The sequence below is a fragment of the Molossus molossus genome, unplaced genomic scaffold (genome assembly GCF_014108415.1).
Source record: "Molossus molossus isolate mMolMol1 unplaced genomic scaffold, mMolMol1.p scaffold_m16_p_6, whole genome shotgun sequence".
In the NCBI taxonomy this organism is placed as follows: domain Eukaryota; kingdom Metazoa; phylum Chordata; class Mammalia; order Chiroptera; family Molossidae; genus Molossus; species Molossus molossus.
In genome coordinates this window covers 65,752,918-65,773,957 of record NW_023425399.1, presented here as the reverse complement: position 1 = coordinate 65,773,957, position 21,040 = coordinate 65,752,918, and the positions used below count along the sequence as shown (strand labels likewise).

The window sequence follows — 21,040 nt, the reverse complement described above, 5'->3', positions numbered from 1 at the left end:
CGGTGAGGATTTAAAAAAAAATTTAAAACAGAATTAGCACATGATCCAGCAATTCGACTTCTGGTATAAACCCCAGAGAACTGAAAGCATAGTTTGGAGAGATATCTGTATACCCATGTTCATAGCAGCATGATTCACAATAGCTGAGAGATGGAACAACCCAAGAGTCCATTAACAAATGAATAAATAGACAAAACGTGGTTTACACATCCAGTAGAATATTACTCAGCCTTCAAAAAGAAGCACATCCTGATACATAGTACAACATGAATTAACCTTGAAGACATTATTCTAAGTGAAATAAGCCAGTCACAAGAAAACAAATACTGTCTTTTGATTACACTCATCTGAGGTAGGTAGAGAACTTACATCATAGCCTCAGAAAACAGAATGGTGGTTACCAGGGACTGGTGGGAGGGGGATGGGAGTTAGTGCTTAATGAGCACAGAGTATTAGTATTTCCAGGTGGATATTCTAAAGACTGGTGGTACATCACTGTGAATGTACTTAACACTACAAAGCTGTACACTTAAAAATGGTTAAGATGGTCAAATTTATGTTTATACATATTTTACCACATTAAAAAATTAATAGAAACATAATAGACACACAAAATTCTGTTCATCAGGGACTTCTGGTCAAGATGGTGGCATAGGTAAATGCGATACCACGTCCTCCCACAACCGCATCAAAGTTACAACTAAACTACAGAACAACCATCATTCAAAACTACCTGAAATCTGAAAGCTGAATGGAAGTCCTACAACTACGGAATTAAAGCAGAGGCATGGAGACTGGTAGGAGGGGCGGAGGCGGACGGGCTGGTCCCACACCCACATATGGTGGATACAAATCAGGAGGATACCTTGGCTGGGAAGGTCCTTTCTGAGGACTGAGGGGTCCCTGTCCCACACCAGACACCCTGCTAAGGGTTCAAGTGACAGGAAGAGAAGTCCCCATAACTTCTGGCTGGAAAAACCAGCGGGAACTGAGGCTCAGAGAGGTTGACCAGGCTGGAGCCCCAGACAGCTCCTTAAAGGGCCTGTGCATGGACTTACTTGGACTCTCTCCTCTAAGCTTGGAAGGGAGGCAGCTCCTGGGGCACCAGAGACATACAGAGAAGAACTGAAAGCTGTTTGGCACTGGAGCGAGGGCTGGAGAGGGGGCTTTCTCCAGGACAGACGTGCTGTCAGAGGCCTTTGTTCCTTTGGTGAGCCTTTCCCTGGGGCAACAGACAGCCACCATATCTGGGACTCCAACAACCAGGCTCATATTAGTTGCCCCGCCCTGGTGATTCCCTGAGACCCTGCCCCGCCCCACCCAACTTTCAGGCCCACCCAAGCTGTTGCCAGTTGCTTCACCATAGGTTTGGCCTGTCCTGTATCCAACTTCAGGTTTTCCTAAGTCCTTTCAAACAAGCAGCATCTGGTCTCAGTTAGCCCCTATCTCTCCTTAAGTAATACACAGAAACAAACACAGGGAGGAAGCCAAAGTGAGGAGAAAAAAAAACAGGTCCCAAAATGAAAGAACAGAAAAAGTCTCCAGGGAAAGAACTAAGCGAAATGGAGCTATGCAACCTAACAGATGCTGAGTTCAAAATACTGCTTATAAGGATGCTCAATGAACTTAGTGAGAACCTCACTAAACTTGGTGAGGGCCTCAAGAGCATAAAAAAGGACCAGTCAGAAATGAAGGATGCAGTCAGAAATGAAGGAGGCACTAACTGAAATAAAGAATAGTGTACACAGATTTAATAGTAGAGTAGGTAAAGCCAAGAAGCAAAACATTGATTTGAAATATAAGGAAGCAAAAAACACCCAATCAGAAAGGCAAAAAGAAAGAATACAAAAAAATGAGGATAGTGTAAGGAGCCTCTGGGACAACTTCAATCAAGCCAACATTCGCATCTTGGGGGTGCCAGAAGGAGAAGAGAGAGAACAAGAAATCGAAAACCTATTGTAAATAATAATGGCAGAAAACTTCCCTAACTTGGTGAAGGAAACAGACATTCAAGTCCAGGAAGCACAGAGAATCCCAAACAAGATGAACCCCAAGAGACCCACACCAAGACACATCATCATCAAAATGCAAAAGGTTCAAGACAAAGAGAGAATCTTAAAAGCAGCAAGAAAAAAGCTGTTAGTTACCTACAAGGGAGTTCCCATATGACTGTCAGCTGAATTCTCAAAAGAAACTTTGCAGGCCAGAAGGGAGTGGCAAGAAATACTCAGAGTAATGAAAAGAAAGAACTTCTTTTCAAAGCTGTCATTAAGAATCGATGGCCATATAAAGAGTTTCCCAGACAAGAAAAAGTTAAAGGAGTTCATCACCACCAAATCATTATTATATGAAATGTTGAAGGGTCTTTTTGAAGAAAAAGATAAAATATATGAACAAACAAAATGGCAATGAATACATAGCTATCGACAATGGAATCTACAAACAAAATGAACAGGCAGAGTAGAAACATTCTCATAAATACAGAGAACATTTTGTTGGTTGTCAGATGGGAGGGGGGATGAGGGAATGGGTGAAAAAGGTGAAGGGATTAAGAAGAACAAATTGGTTGCTAGACTGACAAACCTCAAAGAGAAGGGGGTTGGGGAGTGGGAAGAAATAAACCAAAGAACTTATATGCATAACCAATGGACACAGACAACAGTGTGGGAAAAGGCAGGAGGGGGGTGGTAGTGGAGAGTAGGGGGTCAATGGGGAAAAAATGAGGAACATCTGTAATACATTCAACAATAAAGATAAAAAAAATAGAAAAAGTAAAAATAAAATCTACAATCATAAAAATGGCATTTCTTAAAAAAAAAGTTCTGTTCATCACTTGGAGCTGCTATAACAAGCATATTTTAACTCAAAACCAGTAAATGGATGTTAATCACAGTTTCCCTACCTGACATGAGAACCCAGCCGTGCCAGGAGGGCAGAGACAATTCTCCAACAGCGAGGCCACCTGCCTCCCCATCAGCAGCCCGTCGGCCTTTCTGCCGACATCCATTGAAATGTTTGAGATTCTGTGAAACCGTTGTGTTAAGAAGTATTAGTGAGAGAAAACACTAACGTTTAGAAAGACACTTTGTAGAAACATAGTGATATTTGCACATGCCTTAAACCCAAGCATTCCAGCCAGTGTGGGTGTAGTTCCTCCTCAGGGTTATAAAGGAAATGTGTGAAGCACATTCATACTCTCATTACACAGTGAAGGTTCTCCGTCCACGTGTTAGCTTTAAAAATAGTGTGACAGCTCTGTCCAGTTTGGCTCAGCGGTTGAGTGTCAGCCTGTGGACCAGAGAGTCCTGGGTTTGGTTCCTGCTAGGAGTACGTACCACAAAAAAATAAAATAAAATAGTGTGACAGCCCTGGCCGGGTGGCTCAGTTGGTTGGAGCATTATCCCATGAATCAAAAGGTTGCAGGTTTGTTTCCCGGTGAGGGTGCCTACGAGAAGCAGCCGATGGATGTTTATTTCTCACATCCATGTTTCTTTCTCTCTCTCTCCCTTCCTCTATCTTTACAATAAAAGCACATCCTAAGGTGAGGATTAAAAAAAAATAGTGTTACAGAAAGTATACCTGAAAGACCTCTTGAAGCAGCAATTTGGCCAAAACTCAATGGCTGAAAATAGCAGAACTTAAACATTTTATTTTTTACATTTTATCCTCATTAAGATATTACCATTATATTTCATATCCACAGTAGTATGGGAGATGAGTGATCTGTGTCATTTTTCATACATTTCACACTAATATTAAAATTTGATAAGGTTTTGGTAGAGAACAGAAATACATATATTAATAAAGATAGGAGGTAATGGGGGTGAAGTGAACCAAATCCCTCCATTTTGCTTTCACGTAAGAAAAATAATTTTAAAATTCTAGAGGTTTCCAAGTACCTGCTTTGCTGTAACCCTTGGCCGTAAGATGCTTTGATGAGAATGTACTCGATGTTGCTAAGAACAGACATAAAATCTGAGCGTGTGACAGGTTTTTCAGAAACAGAATTAAAATATTTCCAATAATTCTGTGGATGAGAAACACAATGAAATTCAGAATGCAAATTCCCAGAAGCATATGAATTCACAAAGTGATTCATTTACATATTTTTCCAGAAATGAGCCCAGTTCTATGCATGACACTAAGTTTAACTGAGGAAGCTCTTCTGTCACCTTCCAGGGGCAGCGGCTATGCCACGCTCATTTATCCACACTCATCACCCACGGTAACCACACAGTGGACGGTCAGTCAGCATCTCCCCGTGAATGACCCAGATTCCAGCAAGTCCAAAGACTTCCTACCATTGTGTCCACACAGACTTGTGTACCAAGATAAAAGATTTAAATGCAATTCCCACTAAATTAACATAAGCCGAACATCCACATCTTGAGAATAAGAATTTGGGTCATTTTTAGAGACCTTGCTAAACCTCCTAAAATTCTGATCCCAGGGTCTCCGAGATCACCCTCTTACTACCAGCTTAGTGACTTCATTACACCCGTAACCAAGTTCACACGTTTGTTGGGTTTATATAAAAAGAGCGTGTGGTCACCTCTTTCATTTCTACGTCTTGCTCCTGTCTCACTCCGTTCTCCGGTGCGGGCGCATCCATGTAGATGACTTGCTTCCTGGTCCGGCCTCCTCTGATGAGCACTTGGGGCTCCAGGTTGAAGGTTCCCATGCCATTGGAGGAATAGAAGGCCACGCTGTACTTCAGTTTGCCACCATAGGCCATGAGCTACCAAACAGTGAATTGTTGTTTACTTCTCGGACACAGCATTGGTCTGAAAGTATTTCATTACAAGCCTGCTGCTATTTGGAAATCTTGTATCTTAAAAATATATCACATGGATGGAATATGTTATCTAGAATTTGTTTTCTAATTCTACTTAATAACAGATTAAGTTGACTCAAGCTATAGTCCTTTTTTTTATTAAGTAATATTTAAAAAAATTTTTCAATTAAATTTATTGGGGTAACATTAGTTAATATAATTTTCAGGTGTCAATGTTATAATTCAACATCTGTATAGTCTATTGTGTGCCCACCACCCAAAGTCTAGTTTCCTTCCATTATGATATAATATTTGAGCCCTCCACCCACTGTACCCTCCTCTCACCCCCTTTCCACTCATATGTGGACTATAATCCAGTTTTTTAAACCACGTTATTGAGGTATGATTGACTGGGAATGTGTGTGGCTCCAGGCTGGGTGGGCCTCACCTGGTCTCCCTGGAACTGTCCCGGCAGCCACCAGTAAAATGGCTCTTCGTGGACATGCTGCCTGACAGTCACAGCATCCAGGAGGACATCAGGGGCCTGATAATACACCCCTTGGGTTGTGCCCCTGAGGTTGCTTTGAGAAACCACACGCAGAAGAGGATGATCTGAGCCCAGCATTATCTAGTCACAGAAGGGAAGGAAAATGCACCTTAGGACATGAATTAATGCCATACCTTTGATTTGTCAGATTCTACCAGTATTTCACAGACAAAATAGCTTCATTATTAAAACAAGAATAATAAAAACTTTCCCTTTAAACTTAAACCATCTGGATTAAAATGAACAAAACATGCTATAAGCATTTAGGGTCAAACAGTTGCTCCGGGGACAACATTCAGTTATATGGAGGAGACTGTTGAGATATTACATGTTATCTTCTCTCCAACTAAAGCTTTTGATAGATCAGCTAAGGAGCAACACTGAATGCTTTTAGTCCCAGCTTGATCTATTTCTTTGGAAAATAGAAGCAGAACTCAGATTCATAACGAACCAAATTAGTGTCCCCGGATTTCTGATGCCGTAAGAGCAAAATTTAATGTAAGCACTTAACTGTTTGTCCTCCCTGCACAAACTCCCCAGAGGAGAGGCCTTGAAAAGAGAGCGTTTTCACTGCATGCCTAACTTACTGGTGTCCTCACATAGCCCTCCAGCTCTGAGCAGAGCCGTGACAGCCCGAAGCAGAAGCAGGGGGTGCACCCCAGAGGGTTGTCAGCCCGGAGAGCGTAGGTCCCAGCTCGGCACTCGCTGCATCGAAGGCCAAGGACATTTTCCTGAAGGGGAAAAATAACAGATTCATTTTTGCCTGGAAAAAAGAGACACGATTTCTGAAGAAACAGAAATGAAATAAACCAAACCATGAAAATAATTTTGAATCAACAAACATTCCTTAGGCAAGTTCCTTAACCTCTCTGAGGATCAGTTCTCTCAAAAATTCAATCAGTGACTCCTGAACAACAGCTGATGATCAGGATCATCCTGGAAGCTTCAGGAAAATACAGATCCCCTGACGAGACTCCTGGAGGGGGCCCTAGAATCCTCCTGGGGTCCCGGTGACTCTGATGGCCAGCCAGGGTGGAGAACCCTGGACCAGGTCCTGTTCAGACCATCTGTCATGAGAACTGCTATCATAAATGTGGGGAGCCAGAAATATTCAGATATTTCCATTACTCCCAGGTCAGAGGATATATATGTGTTTTCCCTTCCTCATGCCCTGTCTAATCAACCCACTACTGACTACTGTCTCTCTTGCATCTCGCCAGACCCAGAAAAAAAACCCAAGAAGGTGGCCAATGAACTTCTTATAACAATGCACAATGGGAAAACTAATGGACATATGTGGAATTAAACATGATGTTGAAATTTTACCTCCTGGGAAAATAAGAAACACTAATTTCCTTTCATCTGGCCAGCACATACATACAAAAGAATAATTCCTCACCAGCTTTAAATCACAAATCTTCTTGAGCCCCGTGTTATCTATTTTACCTGTGTATCCAAGACACATCGGCTACCTAGCCAACTGGAACACACGACGGAAAAAACTCAGTGTTTCTCAAATCAGTTCTATCATCTGATACTTGTAATAACCAGTCAAGATCCCATTTAAAGAAGCATCCACAGTTCTAGAAGAGCATACACAGACTTAAACTCAGACCTAGACGGCAGTATGAACTCATTCTGAGAAGCGTCTAAAAGCTAGCTGCTTAAAAGCCCAGAAGTCACGACGATGAGTGGGAGAGCGGAAGGAAGTGAAGCACCAAGGACCCACACCTTGCACGAGCAGGTACCAGTTTCCTGTGCACAGCTGCAAAGACCCTGTTCCTCATCACAGGTGTCCACCAATGTCCCTCTCTGGTCACAGTCACAGGCCACACAGTCTGGAAAGTCTCTGAAGCCCAGGGAGCACTGATGGCAGCTCGGCCCTCCAAAGGCGGGCTTACATGGGCAATGGCCAGTGAGCACATCACATCGCTGGCTGGCTGACCCTTCACCACTGCATGTGCAGGCCTGAGAGAAAAAACATTAAATTGATAAAAAGGCAGCTTTTACATTTTCATGTGCACACAGTGGGATTACAGAAAAACACTAAATGTGGGGACATTATACAAATGAATGAATCTGTCTCTCTATTGCTACACGGATTTGCTTTGCCACGTGCCAACAGGAGGCAGGGACCACGCTGCTGGACATCTGCACATCTTTGTGGCACATGCACACTAGGCCAAGACTGTGACCTGAAATCCAATCTTGTTAATAGGTCCAAATAGTCTGGTAACACTATTTTAGAAGCCAAGGAATTTTTCCATTTTCAAAACACAAACTATATCTAAGTTTAACTGAAGAAAATTACATAGAAAATTGGAACCTTTGAAGACTGGGCATAACCCCTGCCCAATAAAGTGATTTATGCTCTTGTCCTGAAAGATAGTATACATTGCAGAATATATTTAAAGGCACTAAGATAAAATTTTGATCTTCTAACCATCAATTCCACTGCTAGATTCTTGAAGAAAGTTTGAATAATGTATTTTAAGGGTGCTGCTCTTTTCACTGTGATGCCTACAATCCATATGAGTTTCACATGGAGCTTTTCAACAGGTGAAAGGCCAGTGAGCAGACAGAGGAAAAGGAGTGGAACTTGCTACAGCAAAGTCATCCTCAGCTAAGAAAATGCAGAGATGAGAGCGCACCTGGCATCCGAACTCCAGGTCGTGGCCCCAGTATCCGTCCTCACATTCTTCACAGGTTACACCTCGGGTGTGAGGAGGGCAGACACACTCCCCCGATTCTGGGTCACATGTGTTCTGAGTGTGAGCGCAGTCACAGGCTACAACACAGACAGAGGCTGGTGTCACAGGTCAGGGCTGGAGAGGCAAGAGCTGAGCTACAAGTTACTTCCCTTGTACTGATCACCTCAACCATGTTCCTAGAAGAGACCACATGATTCCCAAGACCCCTGTGTTTCGTGGGAGGTGGTTCTCCCAGTCAAGAGATGCTGCTGGAAGAGAGGCAATCAGAATACAGTGGGAGAGAGAGGAAAGACTGGAACAATCCTGGATGGGCAGGAAGAACAGATGGAGCTCGTATTTATTGAGCACTTTTTGTGTGCCAAATTGCTGTGTTAAAGACTACATACAACTTTAAAAATAACTCCTTTATGGAGATTACAATGAGTTTCTCTGCTTTGCAAATGAGGAAAGTAAACTAAGTGAAGCTGAGTAATGAATCTAAGCTCACACCATTAGTAGACCTGACCAAAACATATGGCTGTACCCACAACAGAGAAACAGAAAAAAGACATGAAACCCTACACGTGAAAAAGAAAAAGTAAAGAAACTTGATAGGATTAGAAGTCAAAAGAGGGTTCACAGAAAAGTCTAAGATTATGATATAGTCTCAACAATGAGTTTGAAAGCTTACGTGTACAGCCACCGTCCTGGAATGCATAGAAGCCACGCGCACACCTGTCACACCTTTTCCCAGTGACACTTGGTACGCAGTGACACTGGCCTTCCTCTGTGCAGGCATCCGACCTGGAGCCCGACGCGTTGCAGTTACAGGGCCGGCAGCCGAGTCCTGTGTCCAACCCATGATAGCCACGCTGTTTCACAGAAGGGGCAGAATCGTGGAAGCCAAAATACATTTTAACAAGTGAGTGATAACATTAGAATGTTTTCCAAATCAAACATAAGATGTTTTATAGAATCACTAAGTGGACATCATTCCACTCCTTTGTAAATGGAATACACCCTCTCTAGGTAGGGATGCACAGTTGTGTTTGGGGCGTTTGCTCTTTCTAGAAATTGCGGATTCGTTTAGTTTGAACTATGGTAAGGATGTCCGTTACAGGCACTGCTGACAAATACTTTGACTGTATGCACTGACCAGCAGGCTTCTTACCACGCACTGGTCACACTGCCGTCCGGTCACACGCGCTTTGCAGCTGCACAGTCCAGTCTCAGGGTGGCAGGCGTCGGAGAGAGAGCCCTTTCCATGACATTCACAGGCTAGCACACAAACATATCGCAGAATGAAAAATAAAACAGATATATTACTTTGCAATAACTTTAAATATTTTGTATTTTTCTGAAGAGTAAGCAAAAATAGAGTTGGTAGGAAAAACCATCACAGAGAAAAAACTACTGAAGCTATTAAGATAATAATTAGCAAACTAACTTGACCAATTTCATAAATATCTTGACATTTAAAAGATGATCCACCAATGTATATCCACAAATCTTCATTATAAAAACTTGCATTGGAGATTTGAAAATCAATTTTGCCACTTCCTCTCATTCCAATTATGTCTGTTTATTTAATATTTTAAAGCTCAGTAATACCAATCTAGTAAATCAGATATTTCATAGTTTAATGAAAATTATTTCCCTTTTCAACTCATGAGTCATTTGTAGTTCTAATATATTTACCTTCAGGCCAGACTTCAGTCTTATCTACACTTACGACGTTGATGATTAAAGCTACAAAATCCCCCACCTTTTCAAAGTGATGCAATTTAATGGATCCAAGAAATATTTCATTGATATTCATCCCACAGCTGTCAATGTGCACTTCACTTAAAATATTTAATATGCTCACTGACAAAATATCCTGGGGACATATACTATTTATGAGTGCTTGGACTCAGAAAAGCACCATCTCTGTCACATGGCATGGTGATGTGAAAAAGAAAAGACTGCAAATGACCTCACAGCCAAGCCCATTTCGGGTGGCAGCGCACGACAGTGGGAGGCAGAGCGGAGGAGACTGGAAACAGGAAGGCTCAGGCCAGAGGAAGGAGGGAATTCCGCCTCCTTGGCTGACTCCGGCCTCTCGGTCATGGAGGTTTCCTCTGGTGTCAGCCGGTTGACGCTACCAGCTCCTGTGAGGCGGTGAAGAGCTCTGGGCCTCACTCCCCGCTGCCCATTCCTGCTGTCCATTCCTGTTCCAGACTTTGAACACTCTACTAACTCTTTTTATTAAATATGCCCGTTCACTTCCTGCATTTCTGATGCTTTGACTTCAGGCGCCTTGCAGACTCCGGAGACTGTCCCTCGCAGAGCTAGTCTACACCAGCAGGCAGTAACCGCTACAGAGCCTTTCATATGCAAACCAGCCAGTCCAGAGCCCACAGCTCTCCAGTTTGCGTAGGCTCTCACGTCCCACTATCCGCCTGCCCTACTGACTCCAGGGCCACGCCTCAGACTGGCAGCCTTTGCCCCAAAGCTTGCGGAAATTATGGAAACCAGCCAATTCTAAACCTGTTTACCCTGCCTCACCCTTTCCTACCTGCAGAAACCACAGTAAAGGTTCTAGCCCACATTTCCCCTCCTGACCAACCGGGTGCTTCCCCACGGCAACCCCATGCTGGCATCTGTAACAAACACTCATCAATGGTAGTCAGCTCCTGATCCGCTGGCCTGGCCATACCTAAATAATAATAAAACCTATATTTTAAAATGTGCCCTGGCCAGTTTGGCTCAGTGGTAGAGCATCGGCCTGCAGATCAATGAGTTCCAGGTTCAATTTCAGCCAAGGGCACATACCTCGGTTGCGGTTCATCCCCGGTCTTGGTTGAGGTCATGTGGGAGGCAACCAGTCAATGTGTCCCTCTCGTGTCAATGTTTCTCTCTCTCTCCCTTTCTCTCCCTCTCTCTCTACCTGAAGATAAATATAAAAATATCCTCAGGTAAGGATTAAAATGTTCCTCAGCATCCAACCATTCACATCTGTCTCCCACTGAAAACCTCTCTCTCTCTCTCACCCTTAAGTTTCTCTCCAAGGTTCCATCTCCCAACACCCCTATCCTCTCCCTCTCTCTTTCCCTTCCCCTCAGCAGGCACTGTCCAGTGCCCTCCCTTATCTGCTAAAACGACACCTCCTAAAGTCTCAAGGGACTTCCCAGGTGCAAATTCAGTGAGCAGATTCTCAGTCTTCATCTTGCCATATCTTTCTATGAGATGGGACCCTCTAACCACTCTCTCTCCCCTCTAACCTCCCTCTTACCGAGGTTTCAGGACACCTCCTCTTTGGTTTCTCCTTATTTCTCACTTAGTCCCCTCTATGCCTCCCCCTCCATGTCTCACTTACAGCTTCCCCTTCCTCTGGGGAAAATTTAAAGTTCCTATGAGTGTGATCATAAAACACTGATGATGATAAAAAATTACATTTACCATGCCATTTACCAGTCAATGTGTGCCTGTCATGTTACAGGCAACATTTCATTTAACCTTTGTTTAGAAGCAAAGTACTATAATTTCTCTATTTTTCGGTGTGAAGTCTGAACCTGAGCACGATATGTAACTCGCCATATGTCACATAGCTCCTGCATCCTTCTATAATAACAATTATAACAGTGATTATCAGGAAAAGAGTGCTCATTTATACTGACTGCCAGGTGCTTTACATATATTTTAATTCTCATAAGAACCTCACTTAACGTATTTCACATAATATCAGAGCTCAGCAGGGTGCACACAAACTTTTCCTCCATCATCACCACTCTTTGCCCTGGACAGTTATGTCCAAATCCGCCTCTTCAACTACCACACGAACCTGACACTTCTCCAAGTTCTATGTCTTCCCTGATTCCTGATCTCCTGAATATTCAAATGCCTTCCCGGCAATTCCCTGTCAGTAATATTAAATATTGGGATTTTTACTTGGATCATCCTCATAAAATATGGTATTATATTAGTGTGTGGAAGAGATCTTTGGGAAATCCATAAGAGGACTCTGTTATAGATCTGAAAGGATTTCTAGTAAAATATCCTAAAACAGTTGTAGAAATGTATCCCATCAAAGTTAGGGATGAGGAAGGCGGAGCTGAGAAAAGAATAAAAACTGCAAACGCTCAGATACTGTAGAGAGCAGGGACCGTGTCAGCCCGTGAGCAGTGCCGCTGCCTGGGCCAGTCCGACCCATCCTAACCCTGCTCCCTCCACTTTTCTCATCACCACGAATATATCATCGGCACATGAAAACTTGACTACATAAGCCCGGCCAGTGTGGCTCAGTGGTTGAGCGCTGCCCCATGCACCAAGAGGCCGCCGGTGCGATTCCCAGTCAGGGCACATGCCCAGGTTGTGGGCCTGACCCCCAGTGGGGGGCAGTGGGAGGTGGCTAGTTGGTGATCTCTCTCATCGATGTTTCTGTCTCTCTTTCCCTCTCCCTTCCGCTCTCTAAAATCAATAAAGGAAAAAAAAATTGATTACATGTTAAATGATAATATTTTTTATATATTGGGTTAAATAAATTATTTTTAAAATGTATTTCAGCTGTTTATTTTTACTTTTTAAAATGTGGTTACTAAAAAATTTTAAATTACATGTGTGTCTTACATTTCTGTTGGACACATTAATATAGAAAAATAATTTTAAAACTAATAAAAAGAATAAAAATGTTTATTATTAGGAATTATAATAGCTACCGTTTATTTAATGTCTAGAACTTTAAATTTGTTTTCCCTTTGACTTCTCAGAAATGCCTTGATATATACATATAATTATGTCCATTTTATATATATGGAAATAGTGGCTCAGAGAGGTTAATACATTTGCCTAAGGCCACACAGGTTGTTGGTAATCAATTCTGGACTCTTCGAAACTTGATTGTGTGCTTCTCCTCTACATCACCACTTGTAGTTCCCCAATAGACTTGAACCATAAATTTTCAGCTCCTATCATAGTACTTAGAACAGTGGCTGGGAAGAAATAGATACCTAATATTTGACCAAGATGAAAAGTAATGACATGAGAGACTTCCGGTCAAGATGGCGGAGTAGGTAAACGCGGTATCGCGTCCTCCCACAACCACATCAAAGTTACAACTAAACTACAGAACAACCATCATTCAAAACGGCCTGAAATCAAGCTGAATGGAGTCCTACAACTATGGAATTAAAGCAGCAGCCACATCCAGACTGGTAGGAGGGGCGGTGGCGGTGGCAGTGACGGCCTAGTCCCACACCCAAGTGTGGCGGATAAAAATCAGAAGGATACCTCGGCTGGGAAGGTCCTTCCTGAGGACTGAGAGGTCCCCGTCCCACACCAGGACACCAGGTGCCCCGTTCAGGGTTCCAGTGCCAGGAAGAGAATCCCCATAACTTCTGGCTGGAAAAACCAGCGGGAACTGAGGCTCAGGGAAGCTGAAGCGACTGGAGCCCCAGGCAGCTCCCTAAAGGGCCCGCGCACGGACTTATTGGACTCTCTCCCTCTAAGCTTGGAGGGAAGGCAGCTCGAGGGGCACCAGAGACATACAGGGAAGAACTGAGCTATTTGGCACTGGAACGAGGGCTGGAGAGGGGTCTTTCTCCAGGACAAACGTGCTGTCAGAGGCCTTTGTTCCTTTGGTGAGCCCTTCCCTGGGGTGGCAGACAGCCGCCATATCTGGGACTCCAGCAACCTGGCTCACACTGGTAGCCCCGCCCTGGTGACTCCCTGAGGCCCCGCCCCACCCCACCCAACTTTCAGGCCCACCCAAGCTGTTGCCACTTGCTGAACCATAGGATTGGCCTGTTTTTTATCCTGCTCAGGTTTTTCCTAAATTCTTTCAATGAGCAGCATCTGGTCTCAGCTAGCCCCATACCTCTTATTAAGTAATACATAGAAACAAACACAGGGAGGCAGCCAAAATGAGGAGACAAAGAAACAGGTCCCAAATGAAAGAACAGAAAAAATCTCTAGGGAAAGAACTAAGCGAAATGGAGATAAGTAACTTAACAGATGCTGAGTTCAAAATACTGCTTATAAGGATGCTCAGTGAACTTAGTGAGAACCTCAGTGAACTTAGTGAGGGCCTCAAGAGCATAAAAAAGAAATCATGGATGCACAGTTAGAATTGAAGGAGGCATTAACTGAAATAAAGAATAATTTACACAGCTTCAATAATACAGTACGTGCCCTGGCCAGTTTGGCTCAGCGGTTAGAGCGTCGGCCTGTGGTCCGGAGAGACCCGGGTTCAGTTCCCGCTAAGGGCACGTACTTCGGTTGCAGTTTGTCCCCGGCCCTGGTTGGTCGTGCGGGTGGCAGCCACTCGATGTGTCCCTTCACATCGATGTTTCTCTCTCTCTCTCCCTCCCACTCTATCTGTACAAAAAATGGAAAAATATCCTCGGGTGAGGATAAAATAATAATAATAATAATAATAATAATAATAATACAGTACGTAAATCCAAGGAGCAAACCATCTATTTGAAATATAAGGAAGCAAAAAATGCCCAATCAGAACATCAAAAAGAAAAAAGAATCCAAAAAAATGAGGATAGTGTAAGGAGCCTCTGGGACAACTTCAAGCGTGCCAACATCCGCATCTTGGGGGTGCCAGAAGGAGAAGAACGAGAACAAGAAATCGAAAACCTGTTTGAAACAATAATGGCAGACAACTTTCCTAACTTGGTGAAGGAAACAGACATACAGGTCCAGGAAGCACAGAGAATCCCAAACAAGATGAACCCCAAGAGGCCCACACCAAGACACATCATCATCAAAATGCAAAAGGTTCAAGACAAAGAGACAATCTTAAAAGCAGCAAGAGAAAGGCAGCTAGTTACCTACAAGGGAGTTCCCATAAGGCTGTCAGCTGCTTTCTCAAGAGAAACTTTGCAGGCCAGAAGGGAGTGGCAAGAAATATTCAGAGTGATGAAAAGCAAGAACCTACAACCAAGATTACTCTATCCTGCAAAGCTGTCATTTAGAATCGATGGCCATATAAAGAGTTTCCCAGACAAGAAAAAGTTAAAGGAGTTCATCACCACCAAAGCGTTATTATATGAAATTATGAAGGGTGTTTTTGAAGAAAAAGATAAAATATATGAACAAACAAAATGGCAATGAATACATATCTATCGACAATGGAATCTACAAACAAAATGAACAGGTAGAACTAAAACATTCTCATAGATACAGAGAACATTCTGTTGGTTGTCAGATGGGAGGGGGGAGGGAGGAATGGGTGGAAAAGGTGAAGAGATTAAGAAGTACAAATTCATTGCTAGACTGACAAACCTCAAAGGGAAAGGGGTTGGGGGGGTGGGAAGAAATAAACCAAAGAACTTATATGCATAACCAATGGACACAGACAATAGTGTGGGAAAAGACGGGAGTGGGGCGGGAGTGGGGAGGAGTGAGTCAATGGGGGAAAAATGTGGAACATCTGTAATACATTCTACATTCAACAATAAAGATTTTTAAAAAAAAGAAAAGAAAAATAATGACATGAGCATTGTAAAAGCATTCCATAAACTTTTAATCTTTATAAAAATACAAGTTATTATAAGTTATTACATGATTAGATGATATGATAACCTATCAAGGTGGCCACACTAAAGATCAGGTTGATTGTTCCAGGGCTATAAGATCTTACTGATTTCTTGGAGAGTGCCTGTAAAAATATCTTTTCTGTATCGCTAGTACCCTCTTGTGTCTCCACATTGTAATAGCACAGTAGGCCTTCCACATTTATGGGAAATTATCCAAAAAAATCGTAAATGACATTTTAAATCTTTCATTCCTTTAAGAACTGCAAAAAAAAAATATGAGGACTGTGTTGGCCCTTCAGCTTTAATTCTGTCATCTGGGGCATAGGAAGATCTACTTTTCCTCAATGCGTGATTCTTCCTGATCCATAATTTCAAGGACCTAAGCAGAGCCTAATAGAGCAATGTGGGGTCGGTAGGTCAGGCACAGACTGCTAAGACATGCCAGTGTCTAGAGTCTCCCTATTGCCCACACATCCTGGAAGCCCAGCTGCTTCATGAAACCCCTTAGTGTCTCCCTCTCACACGTGACAGGCTGTGAGCATCCCTCTTCCTTCATCTCAGTCCCTGGGAGCAGTGCCCAGCACTTCGTAAAATCCTACTTTCCTCAGATGAAAGGGTGCATCTTTCTTAGGCCATCTGATCTTCGTGTGGAATAACAGATCAAGCTAACATAAGGTATTTAGGGACGGCTCGGATCTTGGGTCTATACCCAGCATGAACACAAGAATCACTTGATAAAGCTACCTCAGCTCTTTCTGACACCTGTAAGTAAATGGACTGACTTCACAGCCCATACACCCACCTCTGCAATTCTTAGCAGTCACAGCGTCGCCATAGAACCCGTCCGCACACCTCTCACAGTGGGCGCCGTCTGTGTTTCCAATGCACCTCAGACATTCCCCTGTGACGGAGTCACAGTGCCCAGTCTCCAAGGGGTCAACATTCCCACTGCAGTTACAGGGAACACAGGACTCCCCGGGCACTGTTGGGTTTCCATAGTAACCGTCTGCGCATCTGCATAAAAAGATCAAAAGAGGGATACAAATAAATGCAATTTCTCTAGTCATTACCCCGCCATCCAGGGGTTCTCTGAATGGTTCATCAATCAGACTGACTCTCGTTACATAGATTTACTGTGGAAGGTATGCACCTCCAAGTTCGAACATTCACAGATTCCCTTCGCTCATTGAGAAGAAGGAGGAATGTGTCTAAAATGAGCCATAAATCCAAGGGAATGAGCACCTGGCCTCCGGCCAGCTCAGCCTGCATCCCAGCACTCAGAGATGTCACTCTCCTGCGGACTGTAACCAGACTCGGCACTAAGACTCTCACGTGGGAATGGGCAACATTGGCTTTCAGGCTCCAGAAGACAGTAATTAATCAAACCACCCTCCCTTATGAACTTATTCAGAGTAATTGGATATTTAAATGTGTAAACAGCCAATCCTGACTCCTCACTGATTCCTGTTCTTACAGATGAGAACTCAGATTAGCTCAAGGAGCTCGAATGCCATTCTCAAAAAAGTCTCAGGAAGTTTCAACATTAATTTTTTAGTCGATATACTGGCTTTCCTCTATAATATAAAATAATAATTACATACCAAAACTCTAAAACCACACTTAACTACACATTTAATAAACACACAGAATTTATATGAAGTTTATAATGCAACTTTTGGAAACAGTGGAGCGATGCAGAGTACCTCTCGCACCAAGTTCCTGAGTATCCCAGGGCACACTGGTCACAGGTCACTTCATCTCCATCATCTAGGTGGCAGGTGGGGCTGAAGCTGTCAAAACAGTAGAAGTGAATGCAATTTCCAGTAGATAGTGTAAAATTTCTAAATAGTTCAAGGGCTTAATTTCTACTACTCATGTCCTTACAAACTTTCATCGGGTCCTCAATCCTTAGCCCAGTATCTAGGCCCCAGTCCTCACAACTCACCATCTGGGCACTGGACACTCTCTGCTTCTGTACCTGCTCATCTCTCAATCCAGAGTGTGCTTCTCCCCCCATTTGCCTGGGTTCACCTGGCTGGTCCCGTGACCACCTCAGCTGTCACCTTCCCCAGGAGGCTGCTCTGAGTTCCTCTCCTCTGGGCTCCCTGGCACTGGTCTGCCTGCTTCAGAGCCCCGTCCTCACAGGCCAAGAGTGAGCTCCTTACACGCTTCAGCAAACCTTTCCTAAAGGACCCCTCTGCTGATCAGGGGCCCTTCAAACTATTCCTAAGTCTTGGGGAGGCCTGTGAAGGGAGGTATGAGAGAGGATGAGAGTCCCTCACAATGTCATCACAGTAACCCTGACTGTATCTGTTTTATACACTGGAATTTCAAATAAAAATCCCCTTTGGGGGATTCTTTGGGTGAAGGTGGAGGAAGTCCTAAAGGTAAACCAGTGGTGGTGGGGGTTTCAAACCACTGGCCTGCAGGAAGCACAGGCCCAGCATGATGGATAAGGCCTTGCAGGTGGCCGTCTCCTCCCCTCCCCTCAGGCCTGTGCTCCGGCTCTCTCATTCCTCAAGCAGGGTCTGCTCCTGCTGCCGTCTCGGCACTCAGTTCCTTCTTCCTGAGCTGCCCTTCTCTGCTGCCTTCAAATTCCTTCTCATCCTTCAAATCTCAGATCGAGAGCTTCCTCAGAGTCATCCCGGGCCCATTCCCACCACACAGTGGACATTCCCCCAAAGTGTCATGACCACACTGTGGATTCCGGGGCCCAACAACCATGGCTGAGCAGTTTGATACTCAGAGTATTTACCACAATGCCCGTACATAGTTGTGCAATAAATAATTGTTGAATCAATTAAACGAATTCAGTCCATTCTCAATCAGTTGAATTTTAGTCATGAAATCAAAACCTTTCACAGCCAAGGGTCATGTTTTATTCATCTCTGTATCCCCTATACCTCCTAGCCCAGTGGTAGGCACACAATACACATTCGTGAAAGAAGTGATGACCAACTACAGACCCAAAAGGGGAAAAAATGTATGCAGATGTTCTTGCCATCACACAGCTTTCCTTGCCTAGTTTAATATGCCAAGCGTTTTATTTTTTAAAGAGAATCCATTCCTCATTTTTAATCCTAACCAATTAACAGTGGGTCAAATCACTCTTATTGCACACAGAGTGTACTCTGAAGATATCAGCGCACACCTGGATGGATGTTCTGGCCATGTCAGGTCGGCGCCAGGCTTACTTGTTGGAGGCTGAGGAGAGGGGGCAGGCGCAAGGCTGACAGTCCCCAGGAGTCCCTCGGGCAGGCCGCCCATGAAAGCCAGGCAGGCACTGCTCACAGCGGTCCCCAGTGGTGTTGTGTCCGCACGCCTAGGACACATGCAAGGAAACGACTCAGCTTGGGTTCTGTAAAGGGGTCTCAGATCCACCTAAAAACAACTTGAAGTACAAGTGAAAAAAAAGACAAAATGCTAAAACATGTCACCAAACTCTGTTATATGAGGAGGGGTTGTCTGCTGCCAGATTAACTAATAAAATTTTTAATTTGAATAAGTGGAAGCACACGAACTTTCATTTCTGACCACATCAGAGGGACTGATATTGCTGCCCTTCTGTAGGAGACAGTCAGCAAACGGCAGATCTGCCAAGCAGCTGCGTTCAGGCCCTGGACAACAGCAGGTCGGTGACTCAGAAAGAACGAAGACGGCGGGATGAGTCCTCCAGCCGCATGTCTTTCTGCCCAGAGACACTTAATGGGGGGGGGGGGTGTCTTGCTGAGTTGAGAAGACAGAGGCCAGAGTTTGGGGAGACCAAACCTGCTGGCATTTGGGCAGAGGACTGGAACTTCTTAGAGCAAGAGCTCCAGAAATCTTCATGGGAGACCCCTTCAAATAGCTACTGAGCACTAAGCTGCTGGAGCACCGACAGCACTCCTGGAGGTCAAAGAAAGACAGGTGACCTGTAATAAACACTTGTATTTCCTCCCTTTGTACCAGGGTTTCATTTAAGGTTGTCCTATGCTAAACTTAAACATGTACACAAATCACCTCGGTTAAATGTTGATTGTGAGTCGGGAGGGCGGACAGGGACCTGAGATTCTGCATTTCTCCCAGATGACACCCATGCTGTTGGTCCTCAGATGATATTTCGATAACAACGGCTTAGAGTCTAAGACTTAGACTCTTTTTATTTTTCCCGCCCCTCCCCCTTGGTTTTGATAATTAATACAAATCAATTGCAAATGCAACTGGTAAGCAATTACATGGTTGCCCTGAAAGTATTACACAAAATAACTAGTTTCATTAAAATACATTTGATTATGTACAATTACAAAATGTCTGTGATATGTTTGTTCTCTTTGCTCAAATGGCAATATGGGGTCTTTTTTCTCTTTGGGAAAACTATTAAGTAGTTCTTTTAAAGAACCTGCTGAGGGTTTGTTTCAATGTTTTCTCAGGTGTGAGCTGCCATCCCACTAAATGACCATCTCTGTTGGTGGATCTGGTATGTGACGGATTAAAGGCTCACCAGCTTGGGGAGGAAAAACATCTGCTCTTGATTGGAAAGGAGAAATATGAGGGCCGGAGACATGCACAGATGCATTTTATGCTCCTCTCTTTGCAAGGCAAAGAAATTGCCTTCTCTTTGGGATAAGAGCAGGGAGAGCTCGGAGAAAAGAATAAGGGCTAAGGTGACCTATGGATTCTGGGCGACTGTGCTGGGTCAGCATGGGTTCATCGATTGTAACAAAACGTAGCACTCTGGTGGGGGGTGTTGATTATGGGGGAGAATGTGCATGTGTGAGGGTGTATCTGAGAAATCTCTGTACCTTCCTATATGCTGTAACCTAAAACTGCTCTTTAAAAAATAAAAGAATAGAAACACTATGAAGAAATGGAAATTTCTCTCTAATTAACTATAAATAAAATGTATTCTGAAAGCTAGATTGCTATGTACAAGGCCAGGGGCTATGCACAGCTTTATAAAAGACAGAATGAAAGATTTCTTTTAAAAACAGAATAGAAAAAAAAAGTTAGATTAAACAGGTCTATGATGCTACCAAGTTTGATATTCCTTAAATCTCAATCTAAATTTTTATTACTTTTGCTCCTTTGAACATTAATTATTTAAAAAAGGAAAATAATTTTACAGTGGAAAATCCTGGCAGACACCACCTTCATTCAAGTGACCCTGGCTAACATTCCCAGGAGGAAGATGGTGACATCACGTACCCCAAACAGGAGGCACTGAGGGGACGTCACCTCCACATCCACCTGCCCCAAATGCATACCCTCAATCTAGTCATGAGAAAACAGACTAGCCCGTGGAAGGACATCCCACAGAATGTCCAGTGCTCTTCAAAAGTACCAGTCACGAAAGACAAGGAAAGACTAGACACGGGCAGCCTGAAGGCGGCAAGGCCACGGAGTGCAATGTGGGATCCTGGGTTTGAAAGAATAAGGGGCATGAATGGAACAACTGATGAAATCTGAGTGCAGTCTGTAGTTTAGTTGATGGGACTTGCCAATGTTAAAATCTTATCTTTGTTAA

The 21,040-nt window shown here is 43.7% G+C and overlaps 1 protein-coding gene across 1 annotated transcript in view; it reads right to left on the bottom strand.

The window, feature by feature from the left end:
- The window catches only part of LAMA1 (laminin subunit alpha 1), a 144,286-nt gene that overhangs the window by 74,497 nt on the left and 48,749 nt on the right, over positions 1-21,040 (bottom strand). The window contains exons 17-28 of the mRNA XM_036245948.1: positions 18,732-18,859; positions 17,241-17,327; positions 16,340-16,551; positions 9,183-9,289; positions 8,703-8,883; positions 7,973-8,109; positions 7,053-7,289; positions 5,909-6,052; positions 5,223-5,402; positions 4,553-4,738; positions 3,900-4,027; positions 2,903-3,023 (exon numbers count right to left, since the gene is read on the bottom strand). Coding sequence (XP_036101841.1) covers positions 2,903-3,023; positions 3,900-4,027; positions 4,553-4,738; positions 5,223-5,402; positions 5,909-6,052; positions 7,053-7,289; positions 7,973-8,109; positions 8,703-8,883; positions 9,183-9,289; positions 16,340-16,551; positions 17,241-17,327; positions 18,732-18,859 — 1,848 coding nt within the window. The remainder of the gene's footprint in view (positions 1-2,902; positions 3,024-3,899; positions 4,028-4,552; positions 4,739-5,222; positions 5,403-5,908; positions 6,053-7,052; positions 7,290-7,972; positions 8,110-8,702; positions 8,884-9,182; positions 9,290-16,339; positions 16,552-17,240; positions 17,328-18,731; positions 18,860-21,040) is intronic.